The 15597-nt window shown below is 37.9% G+C and overlaps 1 protein-coding gene across 1 annotated transcript in view; it reads left to right on the forward strand.

Moving 5' to 3' along the window:
* The window catches only part of AKAP6 (A-kinase anchoring protein 6), a 297070-nt gene that overhangs the window by 246788 nt on the left and 34685 nt on the right, over positions 1 to 15597 (forward strand). Inside the window, 1 exon segment of the mRNA XM_029911420.1 lies at positions 11890 to 12105. Coding sequence (XP_029767280.1) covers positions 11890 to 12105 — 216 coding nt within the window.

Here is a 15597-nt window from a genome sequence, read left to right on the forward strand (position 1 = left end):
CGGGAGAGCCGAGCCCCCGCCGGGGCTCGGCGCTCTGGCCGCCGGGGGAGGGGCGGGAGAGCCGAGCACCCGCGGGGGCTCGCGGCCCTGCCCCCGGCGCTCTGGACGCTGGGGGGGAGACCGGAGCCGCCGCCGGGGCTCCCCGCCCTCCCCCAGGGGCTCCGGCCGCCCCCCCCGGCAAAAAAGCCAGAGCCGGCCCTGCCCAGTAGTGTGGTCTCTAGAGCCAGTTTACTACAACTGGTCAGAGAGAAGAAATGGGGCTGAGACTCACCAGTTCCTCTCTTCCCCAGATAGGGTCTGTGGGTGAATCCGATGCTGTGAGAGAGGATTTAGGAGACAACAGCTGTAAAGAAACTGCTCTGTTTCCTCTCCCTTCTCAATACCTTAACTGTAAGGACTGCCTGGTTAGAGAGAGGCTGTCCCACCTGTGAAGGGTATCAAAACCAGGGAATCTGTCATGCAAAATGACACAGATTGTGCAAATGACGCACAGTTCTTTCCACAGCCTTCTCTACTATGGATATCTAGAGAAGTGTAGGGTCTGCTTTTTCCATATCCCTCCAAAACAGGTCAGAAGTTTTCTTAGAGGAACTGAGGTGGAGAAGACTTATTCCTTAGCCCCTAACTAGCTTTGCATCTTTTGGGAGCACCAGATACTTGTTCCTGCCTACCCCCCACTACCACTCTGGATGTCTTTGAAGCTATGTTGTTCCCTTGGCCTTCCTATCCATAGCTCTTATATATATGCAAGTTATTGCCTCCTGCTGCCTTTCATCTGCTGTTGCATGAGGATCCATTTACAGGAAAATACAGACATCTCCTCTTCTAACACCATCAGCAGGGTGAGAGACTTATTCCTGCAACAAAAACGAATAAAGAAGGTGTAGAGGGGAGCAAAATGTGATCTAAAATAAAAGAGAGAAACACTTCCACCATGCTGAAAATAGATCGATCTATATTAATTGACAGATTTTTAAAAGTGAGGGTGAGTGATTTGGCTCAACTCCAAGGTTGATTTCCTTTGTGGGATAGAAAAACCCAGTAGAGAAATGTCTGAGAGCTGACAAAATACAGTGTACTTTCTCCATTAAGGCCCACTTGATAACCACTGGATACGATTATATGATTTACTTGGTTGTCTATAACTGCCCCCTTGGATCCATTGCACTGCATTTACAGTCCAAATCAGACCACTATTAGTGGATTATTGATCCACTAAAGTCCTCTAGAGCCATTAAATCCTACTAAAGAGCGTTTCTTTTAAATTGGTGGATCATTGACCGAAAAGACTGTAACAGATCTTCTGTCACCATAATGATCTATTGTTTATGAAACTGTCACACATTTGTCAGAAATCTACATCATAACATTTGTCTGTAAGTGATTTAATAGTGATGATAAATATTCAGTACTCAGCCCAGGGATTAGGTGCTATATTATTGGCTTTGATATTAATTTGAGTTACCCAATTTTTGCCTCAATTACACAGGATAGGTTTCCTAGATTTAGTCTTACCTGGGAGTTAATAGAACATCTGCCCATCAGGGAGTATTATTATGGACCATATTAATACCCTTATTCACAATGAGTGGTATTTTACTCTACCAGTAATCCCATTTATTTCAAAGGGATTATTAGGAGAGTAAAGTCTAATTTAATGTGAGTAAGGATATCAGAATCAGCTCCTCTATGAGGAACGTTTATTCAAAAAGACCGTGCTTTATAGTCTGAAGGACTATTTCATCCCTGCTGGTTTTTATTGATTGCATATTACAAAATATTGCATACCACAAACATGAGATGATAATTTAGAAGGGATGGCAGTCTCTGGCAACATATTATTAGAGGAATGAACCTGACATGACATAATGGTGTCTGGAAGCAACAACGAGTAATAAAGATTCAGTTAGGCAGTGTGACCTCAATCCCAGCACACACATGCTAATGAGATAAGGGATAGTATCTTCTCACTTCCATGTACAGGAAAATCAGGCCACGACTTTGCTTAATTAAACCTTTCTCCTCTGAGTAGAAATGGAAGAAAATAGCTTGTACCTGGCTGTAAAGGAGGAACATTTCACAGCAGACTTTCTCTTTGCTGGATCAGAGATCACAGGGAGGAGCACTTCACACCACCTGTTCCCTTTCTCTGCTAAATGAGAGATTGAAAAGAGAAGGTGGCCTCTTTAGCCTGGCTCTTGTTTATTTCTGATTAAAGAAATGGAAGCCTGTGAGCTTTGTTAAGGACTGAGCTCAATAAGCCTGGAAAAAAACCTATATATAAATATGGGCAAGATAAGACACAAAGTGAGAAAATATTTTCATTTAATTGAATATTCATCTTTTTATTTTAGATGGAACTAACTCTTTGCAATAAGACTAGGAACAACGTTCCAGAAAAGAGTGCTTGTTGTCACTGCATAAACAGATATAGTTGAAAGCACAACGCTATCTCTGCCTCTAGTATTCCTAAGCAGACTCAGACATGGGCATCGTTTATTAGGAGTGGGGATGATGTTATTTCCAAGCTATCTTTTTGTTCACCCAGGTTTAAAGTTGCCTCACCAGTGTGACAAAAAATCCAAAGGAACTATCTTTTCCCTACTCTAGCTGTTTTCATTTTCCCCTTCCTGCCTCCTTGCTTGCTCTTAAGTCCCTAAAAAGACTAAATCAGTTTATTTTCTATACACTGCTTCCCCATCTGAAGTTACACCAGGAAACTCTTCTTGTGTCATTCTCAAGGGAAGGAAGCACTCGGTGCTTCCTGGAATGTATGAAGACCATTGCAGAGAAACAAGGAAAATATACCAGCCTAGAAGCTCTGAAAGGGCTAGATTAAGGAGGGGAAGGAGTAGGCAGAGTAGCCACATCTGGTATAGACCTAACTGTTACAGGTATTGGCATACCTTCATGCAATAAAGCTATGTAAATCTTTTTTTTTAACAATGTATATTTAGGTCTCTGGGTGGATACTGGGTTCTAAATGCTATGAGTCAACATAATCCTTTTTCATTAAAGTTGAATGAAACTCAGATATCTGAAACAGTACTCCGAGCAATAGGGGGGTTGTTTGTATCTTAGGTCTGATGCTTGTTGAGACGAGACCTTAATTTCAGTTCAAGTTTTGAATTTAAATTAACTCCAAAACTCAAACCAAAATGCAGCTTAACCCAATGCATTCTTCTCGGTTTCAGAATTTTGAAGATTTTCACCTCAACCTGAAGTTCTTCTCTTGAAACTTGACCCAGGTTTGCTGAAGGTTTTGCAAACCATGATGAACTGGTTAGTAAACCTAGCTCAAGTTTCAGATTTGTAATGCCAGGTGAATATAATGTGACTTTCAGGTTTCGTTACAAAAGACATACAAAGCGCTAATATTCATGCCCTGATCTTACCCTTCTGATGCTGTCTCTATTTCTTTAGAATATTTTGCCAAAAATGAACATTTTCCACTACATACTTCAAAATCTCTCCCGTTTTCATTGGGAGGAGAATCTTCTGAAAAATAAATTGCAAACAGGACAGAAACTGGAAGAGTCTGGACATGCAAACAGTGCCATAGTGGGCAAAATGGCTTCTTCCCATCACCTCCCTTCCTCCCCACAAATTATTTGGAAATGGCTACCTGGAGCCAATTTAACCTACAAATCAGTGTGTGTTGTGAATAAGTTCTAAAATCTTTTAATGTGAAAATGAATTCTAATTAATACCTTCCCCTCTCACACGCAAGGAAAAAATAAGGCGTCAGAAGACGTGTTTCATACTTTAGTAGCAACGCTACATTTGCATCCAACACCATTTTTCTTTTTTTTTTTTTGTTAAAAGTTACCTTTCTGTAATTGCAGACTAGTTTAGACTTTAGATAGCAGTATCTGAACAATAATGGACACTTTTAAAACAGATTATTGCCAAAAGTGCATTCTTTATTCCAGGGAGACACTGTAATAGATACCAGCATTTTAGTAATGATAAAAGCAATCTGTAAGCTATTATCGTTTCCTTTAGAGTAACTTAATCTTCATATTGTTTTATATGTCTGGTATGTTAATAGTGTTTTTAATTTAGAAGAAGTATATTACATATTACTAATTACATGTGAATATGAACTAAGCACCAGGCCAGTGAACTATCTTCTTAAAAATAAATATATGTAAAAGTACTTAACCCAGCATAAGGAGTGGCACAAATAAATTAAAGAATGTCATACAGAGATAACAGCAGCTTTCATGGAATAAGCCTAAGAGAAGCATCAATTCTAGATTCAGTATTGTGTTTTATTTCATATACTGTACTTCAGGAGACAAGTTGGAAGGAATACAGGTGCTGCTTTTAGTCCCTAAAAATGCTATTTTAATTGTTGTTTGCAAATGATTTCAACATAAATGTCTTTGTGTATCTTTTTTACAAGTCAGTGATCTGATTGAATTAAAATTAAACCCAACACACTCAGATATCATGGCAATAATAAATACCACATAGATAGATTGAACTTACAAAAATGAAATATTTATCTTAAAATACTTGGATGGCAGTTAATTTTTTATATCTCTCAGGAAAAAGTATGGAATTGGCATTGGAAATATGGATTTTTTTAAAAAAAATGTTGTGAACAATTTCCAAATTCGTTGTGCAGAAATAATGCACTGATCAGAGAATCCTAGAGAGATGTGTTCAGCATAGCAATTTAGTGGCCTCTAATGCTATTAAAAGTATGGCTTTTAAATAAAGGAAACCAGATCACTATTTTTGAAAGAAGTCGTAATCTACTTTAAACTGTCATTCCGTGTTTCTGACTTGCAATTAGATGATATTTCCAAAATGTCAATCCCTGATTCTGTTGTGTCCGTCATCATAATAAAATGTGACAGCAAAGATATTATATCAATACTTTTTCCATAATTAGCATTAAAGATCTCACAAGGGTGAACCAGAAAAGTTATACAAAGGTTTTCCAGTGAATGGGCCTGGAGGCAGCATTATGCCTTTAAAATCTTTTAATATAGCCAAGACTGATGACAACCAGGAGACAAATCTATGTGCAAACCCGTTTGGAGAGAATAGTTTTGTGGTGTATGATGTATGTTACATAAATGAGCTTATTAGGACTCTCATCTATTTTATTATTGGTGCCCAATTTAATAGAGGCATTTAAAAAACAATATTTCTGCCTGACTCCTTGAAATGAAGAAGATACATTGATATAATTGAGAGCAAATGATTGCATGTTGTGCCATTTAATCATGTCATTTTTCAATTGCTGTTTTTTGCACTTCACTGCATACTTATAGAATATTTAGCTTCAATATAGATTAAGTCCCACCATTTGCAACTAAGCGGAGATCCTATATTAGGTGACATTTTCTTTTAACCTTGAAATCAGTTAAAACACCCGTGTTTGCCAGTATTTTCTTTAAAAGATGACAAGTCATCATTCACTTCCAGTCCATGGCATTTGGTTTTTTTTATTTTGAGGAATTACTTACCATTGGTTGTCTTTTTCATTCACTAATAGAAATTCTTATTTTCAATATTCATGCAGTATGCAAAGTTAATTTTAAAACACAAGCTGCAGCACAGCAGACAGTAGGAGCCAGCTAGCAGACAGCCACTGTCATCTCATGGAAAGCATTCTGTTGATATGTCATAATTCCAACTTCCTGTCCCGCCACTGTTTTTCATTATTAGTGATATTTGCATAAAAATGAAGGGTCAGACTTTTCATAGTCTTTATTCTAGTCTTATGCCAACTCTGTTGAAATCTGCGGTGTTACATGGGCCTAAAGCAGACATAAAGTGGTGAAATAGGCCCACCTTTGTTTTGAAGAGTTCATTTGCTCCTGCTGTTTATTCGCCACTTGAAAACATGACTCTGACTAGTATTATCATTATACTGAGAGCACCAGCAACCATTAGAGTTAAGGTTGCATAAGAGCTTCCATTCTCAAATTTTTGGCTGAATTTTGCTAGCTTGGCCTATGTCTGAATGTTGATTTTAAATAAATACATAAATACAAAAAAAATAATAAAAAAAAAAGTTTGAGTAACAGTTCAGTCATTATCCATGATTACACTAGATAGGAAAAAAATATAAAGGGATATAAAGCCTCATGCCTCAGGGCAGAAGGCTGGCAAAAGTTAGGCAGAAACTTACACTTTGGGGTGATTATTTCATAATTGCCCTCAGTGTATTCTTGCACCTTCTTCTGAAGCATCTAATATTGCCCATTGTCAGAAACAGGATTCAGGATTAGAGAGACCACTAGTCTGATTGGATGTGGCAATTCCTTTGTACCTAAAAGTACAAAGAAAGTGAAAACATGTAAGTTAGCATCTAGGGGCCCTTCAGACAGCTTTCCTGACTCCAGAGACCTCAGGTATTTTCAATTAGATTGGGCCTTGAATTTTCAGAGATTTCTTTTTTTCCACACACTACAATATTCATAAGTATAAAGTCTATCAAACTTTAAACAGGACAAAAATGACTGAAACACATTAAGACCTCATGCAAAGAAATTTCAGTATTTACTAAAAGTATGTGAAAAAAACATCTAATCATTTTGCTACAAAAAATCATCTAAATTTTTGTATATGGTAATTCAGATTCATGCTATAAAAATACAGTTTTGTGATACTACTATAAGGTGGTATCACAACTGATTGAAAGACCATACTCAAAGAGTAGTTATCAATGGTTGGCTGTAAAACTAAGGGGGCATATCTTAGTGGGGTCTTGCAGGGGTCAGTCCTGGGTCTGGTACTAGTCAATATTTTCATGAATGACTTGGATAATGGAGTGGAGAGTATGCTTATAAAATTTGCAGATAACAGCAATATGTGAGGGGTTTCAAGGTCTTTGGAGGACAGGAATAGAATTTAAAATGACTTCTGACAGATTGGAGAATTGGTCTGAACTCAACAAGATGAAATTCAACAAAGACAAGTGCAAAGTACTTCACTTAGAAAGGAAAAGTCAAATGAACAACTACAAAATGGGAAATAACTAGCTAGGAGGTAGTACTGCTGAAAAGGATCTAGGGGTTATAGTGGATCACAAATTGAATATGAGTCAACAATGTGATGCAACTGCGAAAAAGGCTTATATTCTGGGGTGAATTAACAAGAGTGTTGTATTTAAAACATAGGAGGTAATTGTCCTAGTCTATTCAGCTCTGATGAAGCCTCAGCTGGAGTACTGTGTCCAATTCTAGGCACCTCACTTTAGGAAAAATGTGGAATAATTGGAAAGAGTCCAGAGAACAGGAACAAAACTGTTTTCAAAGGTTTAGAAAATCTAGTGAGAAAAAGTTAAAAATAACTGGGCATGTTTAATCTTGAGAAAAGAAGACTGAGGGGAGACCTGATAACAGTCTTCAAATATGTTAAAGGCTGTTATAAAGAGGATGATACTCAGTTGTTCTCCATGTCCATTGAAGATGAAAGTAATAGGCTTAATCTGCAGCAAGGGAGATTTAGGTTAGATATTAATAAAAACTTTAACTATAAGGGTAGATAAGTTCTGGAATATGCTTCCAAGGGAGGTTGTGGAATCCCCATCATTGGAGGTTTTTAACAACAGTTTGGACAAACACCTGTCAAGGATGGTCTAGGTTTACTTAGTCCTCCCACAGCACACAGGACTGGACATGATGACTTCTTGAGGTCCCTTCCAGCCTTACATTTCTCTGATTCTGTGATATGAGAATTTTATCATTTGTGAACAATTTCAGCTTACCAATTTGGTGCCATTGTCTAGCAATCTCTCTGCTTTAGAGATAAATTGGACTAGACTGATGTACTGGTCAATAGCAAAATCAACTTTGTATTTAATAGTTTCCTTAATAAATTTCACACTCCATTTTTTGTTTTGTTTTTGGACTTAAAGGAAGAATATCCAGTTGTTGAAAAATATTGCTTAGGCCTCAGTTCAGCAAGGAACTTAAACGTGCCTAACATATGTGCATAGTTCCATTGAATTTAAGAGGACTCCTCACATGCTTAAAGTTCAGCATATGCTTAAGTACCTTGCAGAATCAGGGCCTTAGTAGCCAAGCAGTTGTACATGGTTCAACCCCTTGTCCCAGAACCATCCTGGGCACTAGGTTCTGCCTAGACAATACTCTTGGCCCTTGGGTTGGGAGCGGTCTTTGATGTCATTCAGCAGTGGCCCTTCCAGATGATTTACGGTGTGGTATTAGCAGGCTGTGAAAGGAGAGCAATCCAGCCCTTTTCAGCTGTCAGGTTGACAGTCTCAAAGCACTAAACATAGGGTTATACTGAGAGAAGAAAGATCTCCAGGGTTCTTCTGTGATGTACAGGAAATATGTTTTAATAAACACTACATTGTAATGTTGCCTATATATTCACCAGACATCTCTCTCTACATTGCAAAACATAGTTAACCTTACTGGGACAATTCAGTCTAGATTTTCAAACAGAGGAGCCTAAAGCAAGCCTCCTAATTCTATATATAGGCATCTGCTTGACTTTTTAAACTGCTGAGCACCAACAGTTCCCACTGAGGGCAATCAGACCGGTGGAATGTTCAGCACTTTTGAAAGTCAGGCAGGTGCCTAAAAATGGACTTAGGGTTTAAGGTTCATGCACTTTAGACTCCTGTGTCTGAAAATCCTGGTCCTCTTTGCTTTTCTTTTGATAAGTAATGGCTTTGTTGATTATGAGTTTTTTGTAGAAGCTAATATCTCAAAATATAGAGTTATACTATTTAGAAATGTAAAATGAAATAAGTGGTGAAGATCTGGAAATGAGAACTGTCTGTGCACAATCATTGTATTCACAATATTTCACATGACCATTCCAGTTCAATAGTTGCAAAGTATGGATAGGTATGGGACACTGTGAGATATCATGTCAATGAAACAGATAATGATCATTTAGCATGATACATAACAGACCATAAATACCCCTTTGGATTCATTGTAGCCTGCCATTGTATATATTGTTTGTGTGCCTTTACCTGATTAAGTCTTCTAGCTCTACAAGAGTCATTACAGTATTCTTTTCCTTGTTAGGAATGAGTGTTTCATCCTCTTTTAATATTAATCATAACATCTAATAAAGTTGAAACAAAACTACCATGGTTGAATTGTATTGTCACACCCATGTAAATCAAGAATAGCTTCCGTGAAGTTAATGTTATTGTGCTGGTGGAAAACTGATGTAAATGAGAGATGAATTTGGTCCTGTATCTCTGCTTGCAGATAATACCATGTACAGGTCTTATTATAGCCCACATATTTTGGTTTATGAATGGAATGGCCCTTAGTTTATCATATTATATGGGATTGTAACAGTATTATAGCGTCCAACATTTTAGGTGATACCATCATTAGGTATATCAAGGTAAGAGGATGAGTTAAGGGTATGGGGCCAGATTCTCAGCTTCAATGGAGTTTATTCAGATTTTCACCAGGTTAACTGAGAGCAGAATCTAGCTCATAAAAGCCACCGTAATGTTCAATTTCTTTGCTGTTGCAGTGTTAAGTAAGACCTTCCACTTTATTTGTACCTAGATTTTTTTTTCTGGTGTAATATTAGGCTAATGAACAGCATCAGAAAGGAAATATTTCAGACATTTGATTACATCAAGAGCTGTGTAGGTATATAGTAATGAATCCTAGGAAAATAAATAAGGGCAAGTTCAGGAAACTTAAGTGAAAATGCAGCACTGATCTAAATTGAATAATAAAATTCCTGGTCATATTTTGCCATAAATAGTGGTTTGGGAATTTGTCATTCACCTTATTTAAAATTCAGAAATATTAAAGGTACAGAGTTCTCTCATTACAGAAATAATGGAATTCCAGCTATCACAGAGTTGGGGTAATTTAAATAGCTATAGAATGCATTATATCAATAAGTGGAACATCTGTATGAAATGTCCATCTGCTGATATACTACTCAGTGTACTTTACAATGAAATGCACTTAATCATTTTAAGATGTCTTCTAATGAAGCCTTATCGGGATTAACATTTTGAACACAAATACTTTTAGGCATTAAAACTCGCGCTCTAAATGAGATTGCATTGTCTTGTTTACCCTTGTTGATTAATAAGCAATCTGTTAACTGTTAGAAGAATCAAATTGTGCCAGTAGATTAGTAATTCTGCTATGTTTGTGGATATAATTATCATTTCTTTTGAAGGCTTTGAATTAAAAAAAAATCACTTGCACACTATCAGTAGGCAAAAGAAAGATATATATTTCTAGATATGTGCACCACTATTTTGCTCCAGTCCTTTAGCTTAGAGTTATTGCACAAGCATAAGTGCTTCTGGAGGACAAATACTGTTTTGATATACATCACTTCTAGGTATAGCTTCCTTTTTTAAAGCAATTTAATAATGCAGAAGCTTCACTTATTTTTTTAAAGAATATTATTGTTTTGTTATTCAAGTTTAAAAGGGGATGTCCAGCTTAATTATCAATATTTTTCAGCCATTGGCACTTGTGAACTGCTCTGAAAGTTGTGATGAGTTTATTTTACTTTTTTTTTTTAAACAGAAAATTAAAAACAAAATACCTGTCCCTTAAGAGAAACAAAAATGCTCAAACGATAGTTGAGATTTTCTCGTAGGGTCATGCACTTTCATCTGTGGCATCCTGCAGAGGAAAACAGATGTTGGCAAGTTACAATTTAAATTATCTGGGAAAACTCCATGCATGAAATACATTATTACATACATAGTGTAATGCCATGAGTAGCACAAGTGCCAATTAGGAATCATATATTAGATCCACAGCATGCCATGAAAAGGTACATGGTCAAGTGCAAGGCTGAGGACTCTTCCTCATAGATGCCCAGGCTATATGCCCCCAAACCTCATAGCAATTACTGTAAAAAGACATCCTAAGTTAATACAATCCTGATGCAACGTTGGGTGTGGAGGTGATAGCACTTGAAAACCCCATACATGACCCTAAACTGCACAGAAAAGTAGCCAACCATTGTCCTTCAGAATTGTAGAAACGTGTCCCTTAGTTGTGGCACGGGAGATGCACTAGTTGTACTATTATCATATGGGGTTGCCAATGCAATTGTACAGGTTTCTGGAGTATATGCAACATTTCCTGGCCTCAACCGCTATTTGGTAAAAACAAGGCTTGTTCACTGGTTTGAATTGCATGATGAGGCGCAAATGGTATTCCTCTGTTGCACTGGATCTTTCTCATGAAATACAGTGGTTGCTATTAAATATTTATAATTTTGAACACAGATATCATTACTATAGTATTCCTATTTTAATTTCAGTATAAGAAATACCTTAGGACTGTTATAATCACAAGAAGCATTTGTAAAAATTGTAAAGAGGACCACTGCACTTCCCTGCTGCACGTTTTTCCTTGGGAGTATAACATATGGCCCATCATTTCTAATGGTTCTTCTAAGTAATATATTTTTTCTTTATTTTGATTTTCTAAATCTGCATTGAATTAAACATTGAATTAAACTATGCCATTTTATGAGTATAGCATTTATTTATTTTTCCTGAAAGATTCTTAAAATCCATTTTAAAACCTTGAATGACTAGATGTTCGCGGGATAACTAATTTTCAGAGACATGCCCCAGTGGAATAGGGATTGGGGGGAACCCTGTACGTGCTGTAAATCGTCCAGCATCATTGAGACAGTTAGCTACATGTGGCATTAATTTGAAGGAGACTTAAAGTAGCTTTGCAGCCTCATTGCCATTATTATTACTATCTGTGAGTGCATCACCAAGCTTTGATATTAAGTATCAAGGAAACAATGAATGGAACACAGACATATTGTAAGAAGACTGGACACTACAAAGTATAAACTTAACAGTTAATTTTATACAGTTGTAGACTACACCGCACTGACATCTGTCATTTCTCTGTCCTGCAGTCTCTGTGCTGTGAGATCAAACAGAGACGTCGTGGAGTAGCCTCTGTGTTGCGATTATGCCAGCACCTCCTGGATGACCAGGAGACCTGCAATCTGAATGCAGATCACCAGTCTATGCAGCTGATAATTGTAAATCTTGAAAGAAGGTGGGAAGCCATTGTCATGCAAGCTGTCCAGTGGCAAACCAGGCTACAAAAGAAGTTGGGAAAAGTCCCGGTGAGTGATGTTTGCTTTAAATAGACCTAGTATTGTTTCATTTGTCACATGGGAGACATCATTCCAGTGGATGGCAAACATATTCATTTTACAGTGGATTTTCTGACTGAAGATGCCATTTCTAATCTTCACAGTCTACAAATAAAGCTTTATTTTTCACAAAACAGTGTTGGATATGGACATGACTGATTAATAAGATAAACTCATAATATACATATTCTGTTTGCTGCATTTTTAATCACATGGGATCTCATTCTGTCAAGGACTGGGCACATTCGACTCCTGTGAAAGCAGTGCAAGTCGAGTTACTCAGAATTTAGCAGGATTGGGCCCATAATTTTTTGGATTTGATACTTCATAAAAGTTCTGTACATTGTTAATAATGTTTTTACTACCAGCCTATCACTAAGTGCATTCTTCACATAGAACAGTGTTTCCGGGCCATGTGCCGTGGCACACTGGTGTGCCATGGAATTTTGGAAAAGTCACTTGCGAGGAAAAAAACCTCATTTATTTTAATTAGTGTCACAACCAAATTGCATTTTGTGCTGTTGCTCTTTGGGTGAATGTGCATGAGACAGACCTTACATCAAATTTCTCATTAAAAGTAAGGGGTTTTTTAAATAATTTTAACACGGGGGTGTGTGCCACACAAATCATTTATTGAAGTAAGTGTGCCTCAGACTGGAAAAGGTTGGGAAACACTGACAGAATACTTTGAGTATGTAATAAGTTCTGTACTACTTAAAATATAAGGAAAATGTATTCATCTGGTCTTATCTTAGCAAACAATCCCTAAGAGGCAAAATATTATATTACTTATGCTATCAATTAAGTGGTCAATTATATAGATCTTGTACAGTATAAAAGCATACTGGAATGGATTAACTATATTTAGACAATAAGCCGTATCCCTACTGTTACTCCATTGACAGTAATGGAGGAATTGACCCAACATGTCCTGTGTTACTGTCCTAACGCTGAAGTATGAGTATTGCAACCATAGAAGCAATGATGCTAATCCTATGCAATACAGGTACTGACGTGCATCATAAAAATAATAGAATGAACAACATATATTTTACTTTATATAATTTTTAGGTTTATAATAAATTTAAAAATAGGAAAAATTACTTGACATCCACCCCTTTCTTGACAGTTTAAGTGACTAGCAATGAAATGTTAACTTTTGTGGGTTTAGGTTGTTTTTTAAACAGAGATTTTTTTTGAAGTTCCATTTAAAAGAAAAACAAAAAGTAACAGATCTTCTTGAGTTGTTTATTATTTTTATATAAATATAGCACCCAAAATGTACGTGGGATTCTACAGACCCATCAGAAGTCCCTGCCCCAGTGTGCTAATGGTCTCAAAAGACCAACTGATAAAGTGTGTGGGAAAGGGGTTCAGCACAAAAGCAAAGTGGCTGAGGTGATGAATGGCTCACATCTTGATGTTTGCATGGTTTTTTAAAAAAAGATTATGCATCCAAACCTAATCATAGAACTTCAGGGTTGGAAGGGACCTCAGGAGATCATCTAGTCCAATCTCCTGCTCAAAGCAGGACCAATCCCCAATTAAATCATCCAACAGATTTTTGCCTCATATCCTTAAATGGCTCCCTCAAGGATTGAACTCACAACCCCGGGTTTAGCAGGCCAATGCTCAAACCACTGAGCTATCCCTCCCCCTATCCTCATGTGTCTGTCTATCTAGCCATTGATTAGTTGTCTAATTTCTTCTAGGTGTTGCAGTAAAAGTGGAACTTAAGGAAGGAAATGAATAAGGGCATTGACCTTATGGATTATCATAGAATGGGTATGTCTTTGTAGAAAATGACATGGAAGAAAGTAAAGGAGAGAGTTACTGGAAAAGCAGAGAAACAGGATATCATGGCTAGCATAAGTGTTGGAGTGGGGGGAAGGAACAAGGCAAGAGGAAGTGTGGATAATGAGAGGTGCAGAGTTACACAGGGCTATGAAGGCAAAGATAAGAACCTGGAACTTGATGTGGAGGAGAAGCACAAACCAATGAAAGGGGGGAGAGGTAACATGGTCCCAGTGAAGAGGATTTTAGCAGCTATGTGTTGTATTGGCTTGGGGTGGGGGGAAGTATGCATATTAAGGAGGCCAGAGGAGGCTACAGTAAATACCAGAGATGAAAAGGACTGAATAAGAGCTCTAGCTCTATGTCCAGAAAGAAAAGGTCAGATCTTAAAAATGTTGTGGAGAAAGAAGAGGGAAGACTCCAGGTATGGCCTGAACGTGAAGTGCAAGGGAAGTGGAGGAGTTGGCGCTCATGCTGGTTACTGGAATGACAGGGAGGGTGATAGTGTGTTCAATAGCAAAAGTGAATAAGCAAGTGCGGAGGTTTGGGGAGGAAAGACCAGTTCAATTTTGACCATGTTTAATTTTAGTTGATAGACGTTCAGGAAGGGACATCTGAGAGACAACATGAGATATGGGATTAGATAGTGGGAGACAAATAGGGAGTGGAAAGATTAATTTGTGAGTCATCAGTTTAAAAATGGCCGTTGAAGTCACATGAGCAGATGTAACCATCCAATAAAGGGATAAAAGGAGGGGCCAAGGGTAGAGCCCTGTTGGACTCCCACAGAAAGCAAAACGTAGCAGGAAGAGGACCTGCAAAAGGAGACATTGTTGGAAGGCCAGAGACATAGAAGAACCACCAAGAAAGGACCGTATCACAAAAGTTAAAGAAGGAGAAGATGCTGAAAGGTGGTCAGGTGTTGAGATGGAGATCAACTGGGTCAAAAGCAGTAGAGAGATTGATGAGCTGAAGGCCTCAAGATATAGCAAGGAACAGATAAAATCTCAGTGAGAGCAGTTTCAATGGAGTGGAAGGCAAAAACCAAATTGGGGGTGTAAGGAACTTGAGGTAGCAGTTGTAGATGGCATACTTAGGCTTAGATATGAGGGGAAGAAAGGAGATGACAGTTGAGAAAGGAAATAACCAGCTTACTGATGCTTGGATTTTGAAGAGAACAATCCCAAGAGAGTGAGAGGTTGAGAACAGAAGGAAGGGAGGTCAGCAGCAAAATATGGTTGTGAAAAGGGTGCACATTGAGGGATTAGAAGAGGAGAGTTAGTGATGGGGAAAAGGATAATAGCAGAACTTTTTCTTTGGAAAAAATTGGATCAAGGGTCTGTGAGCCCTTCTCTATTTTTTGCAATGTCTGGTAACTGATCCAACCCTTAGGCAATTTTGGGATTTTTTTATTTTTGTCTATGTTTTTAAATGATAGCAATAGCTCTAAGAAACCATTACCTAGGGCTGTAGAGTTGGACTGGTTTGTTGAGTGGACCTGCTGTAGAGAAACTAGTTGAGGCTTGGAGCTGCAACAGCAAGAGTGTACACTAGCTGTTGTCTTGTACCTCGCAGCACGGAACAAATGCAGTTCTAAAAATCCTGAAGCTCGGTTGCTGGAGGCTGCTGTAATGGGAGTACAATTACCAGAGAGAGGCTGACCTGAGT

This window comes from Terrapene carolina, unplaced genomic scaffold (assembly GCF_002925995.2).
Source record: "Terrapene carolina triunguis isolate 2854851 unplaced genomic scaffold, T_m_triunguis-2.0 Scaffold96, whole genome shotgun sequence".
NCBI lineage: Eukaryota > Metazoa > Chordata > Testudines > Emydidae > Terrapene > Terrapene triunguis.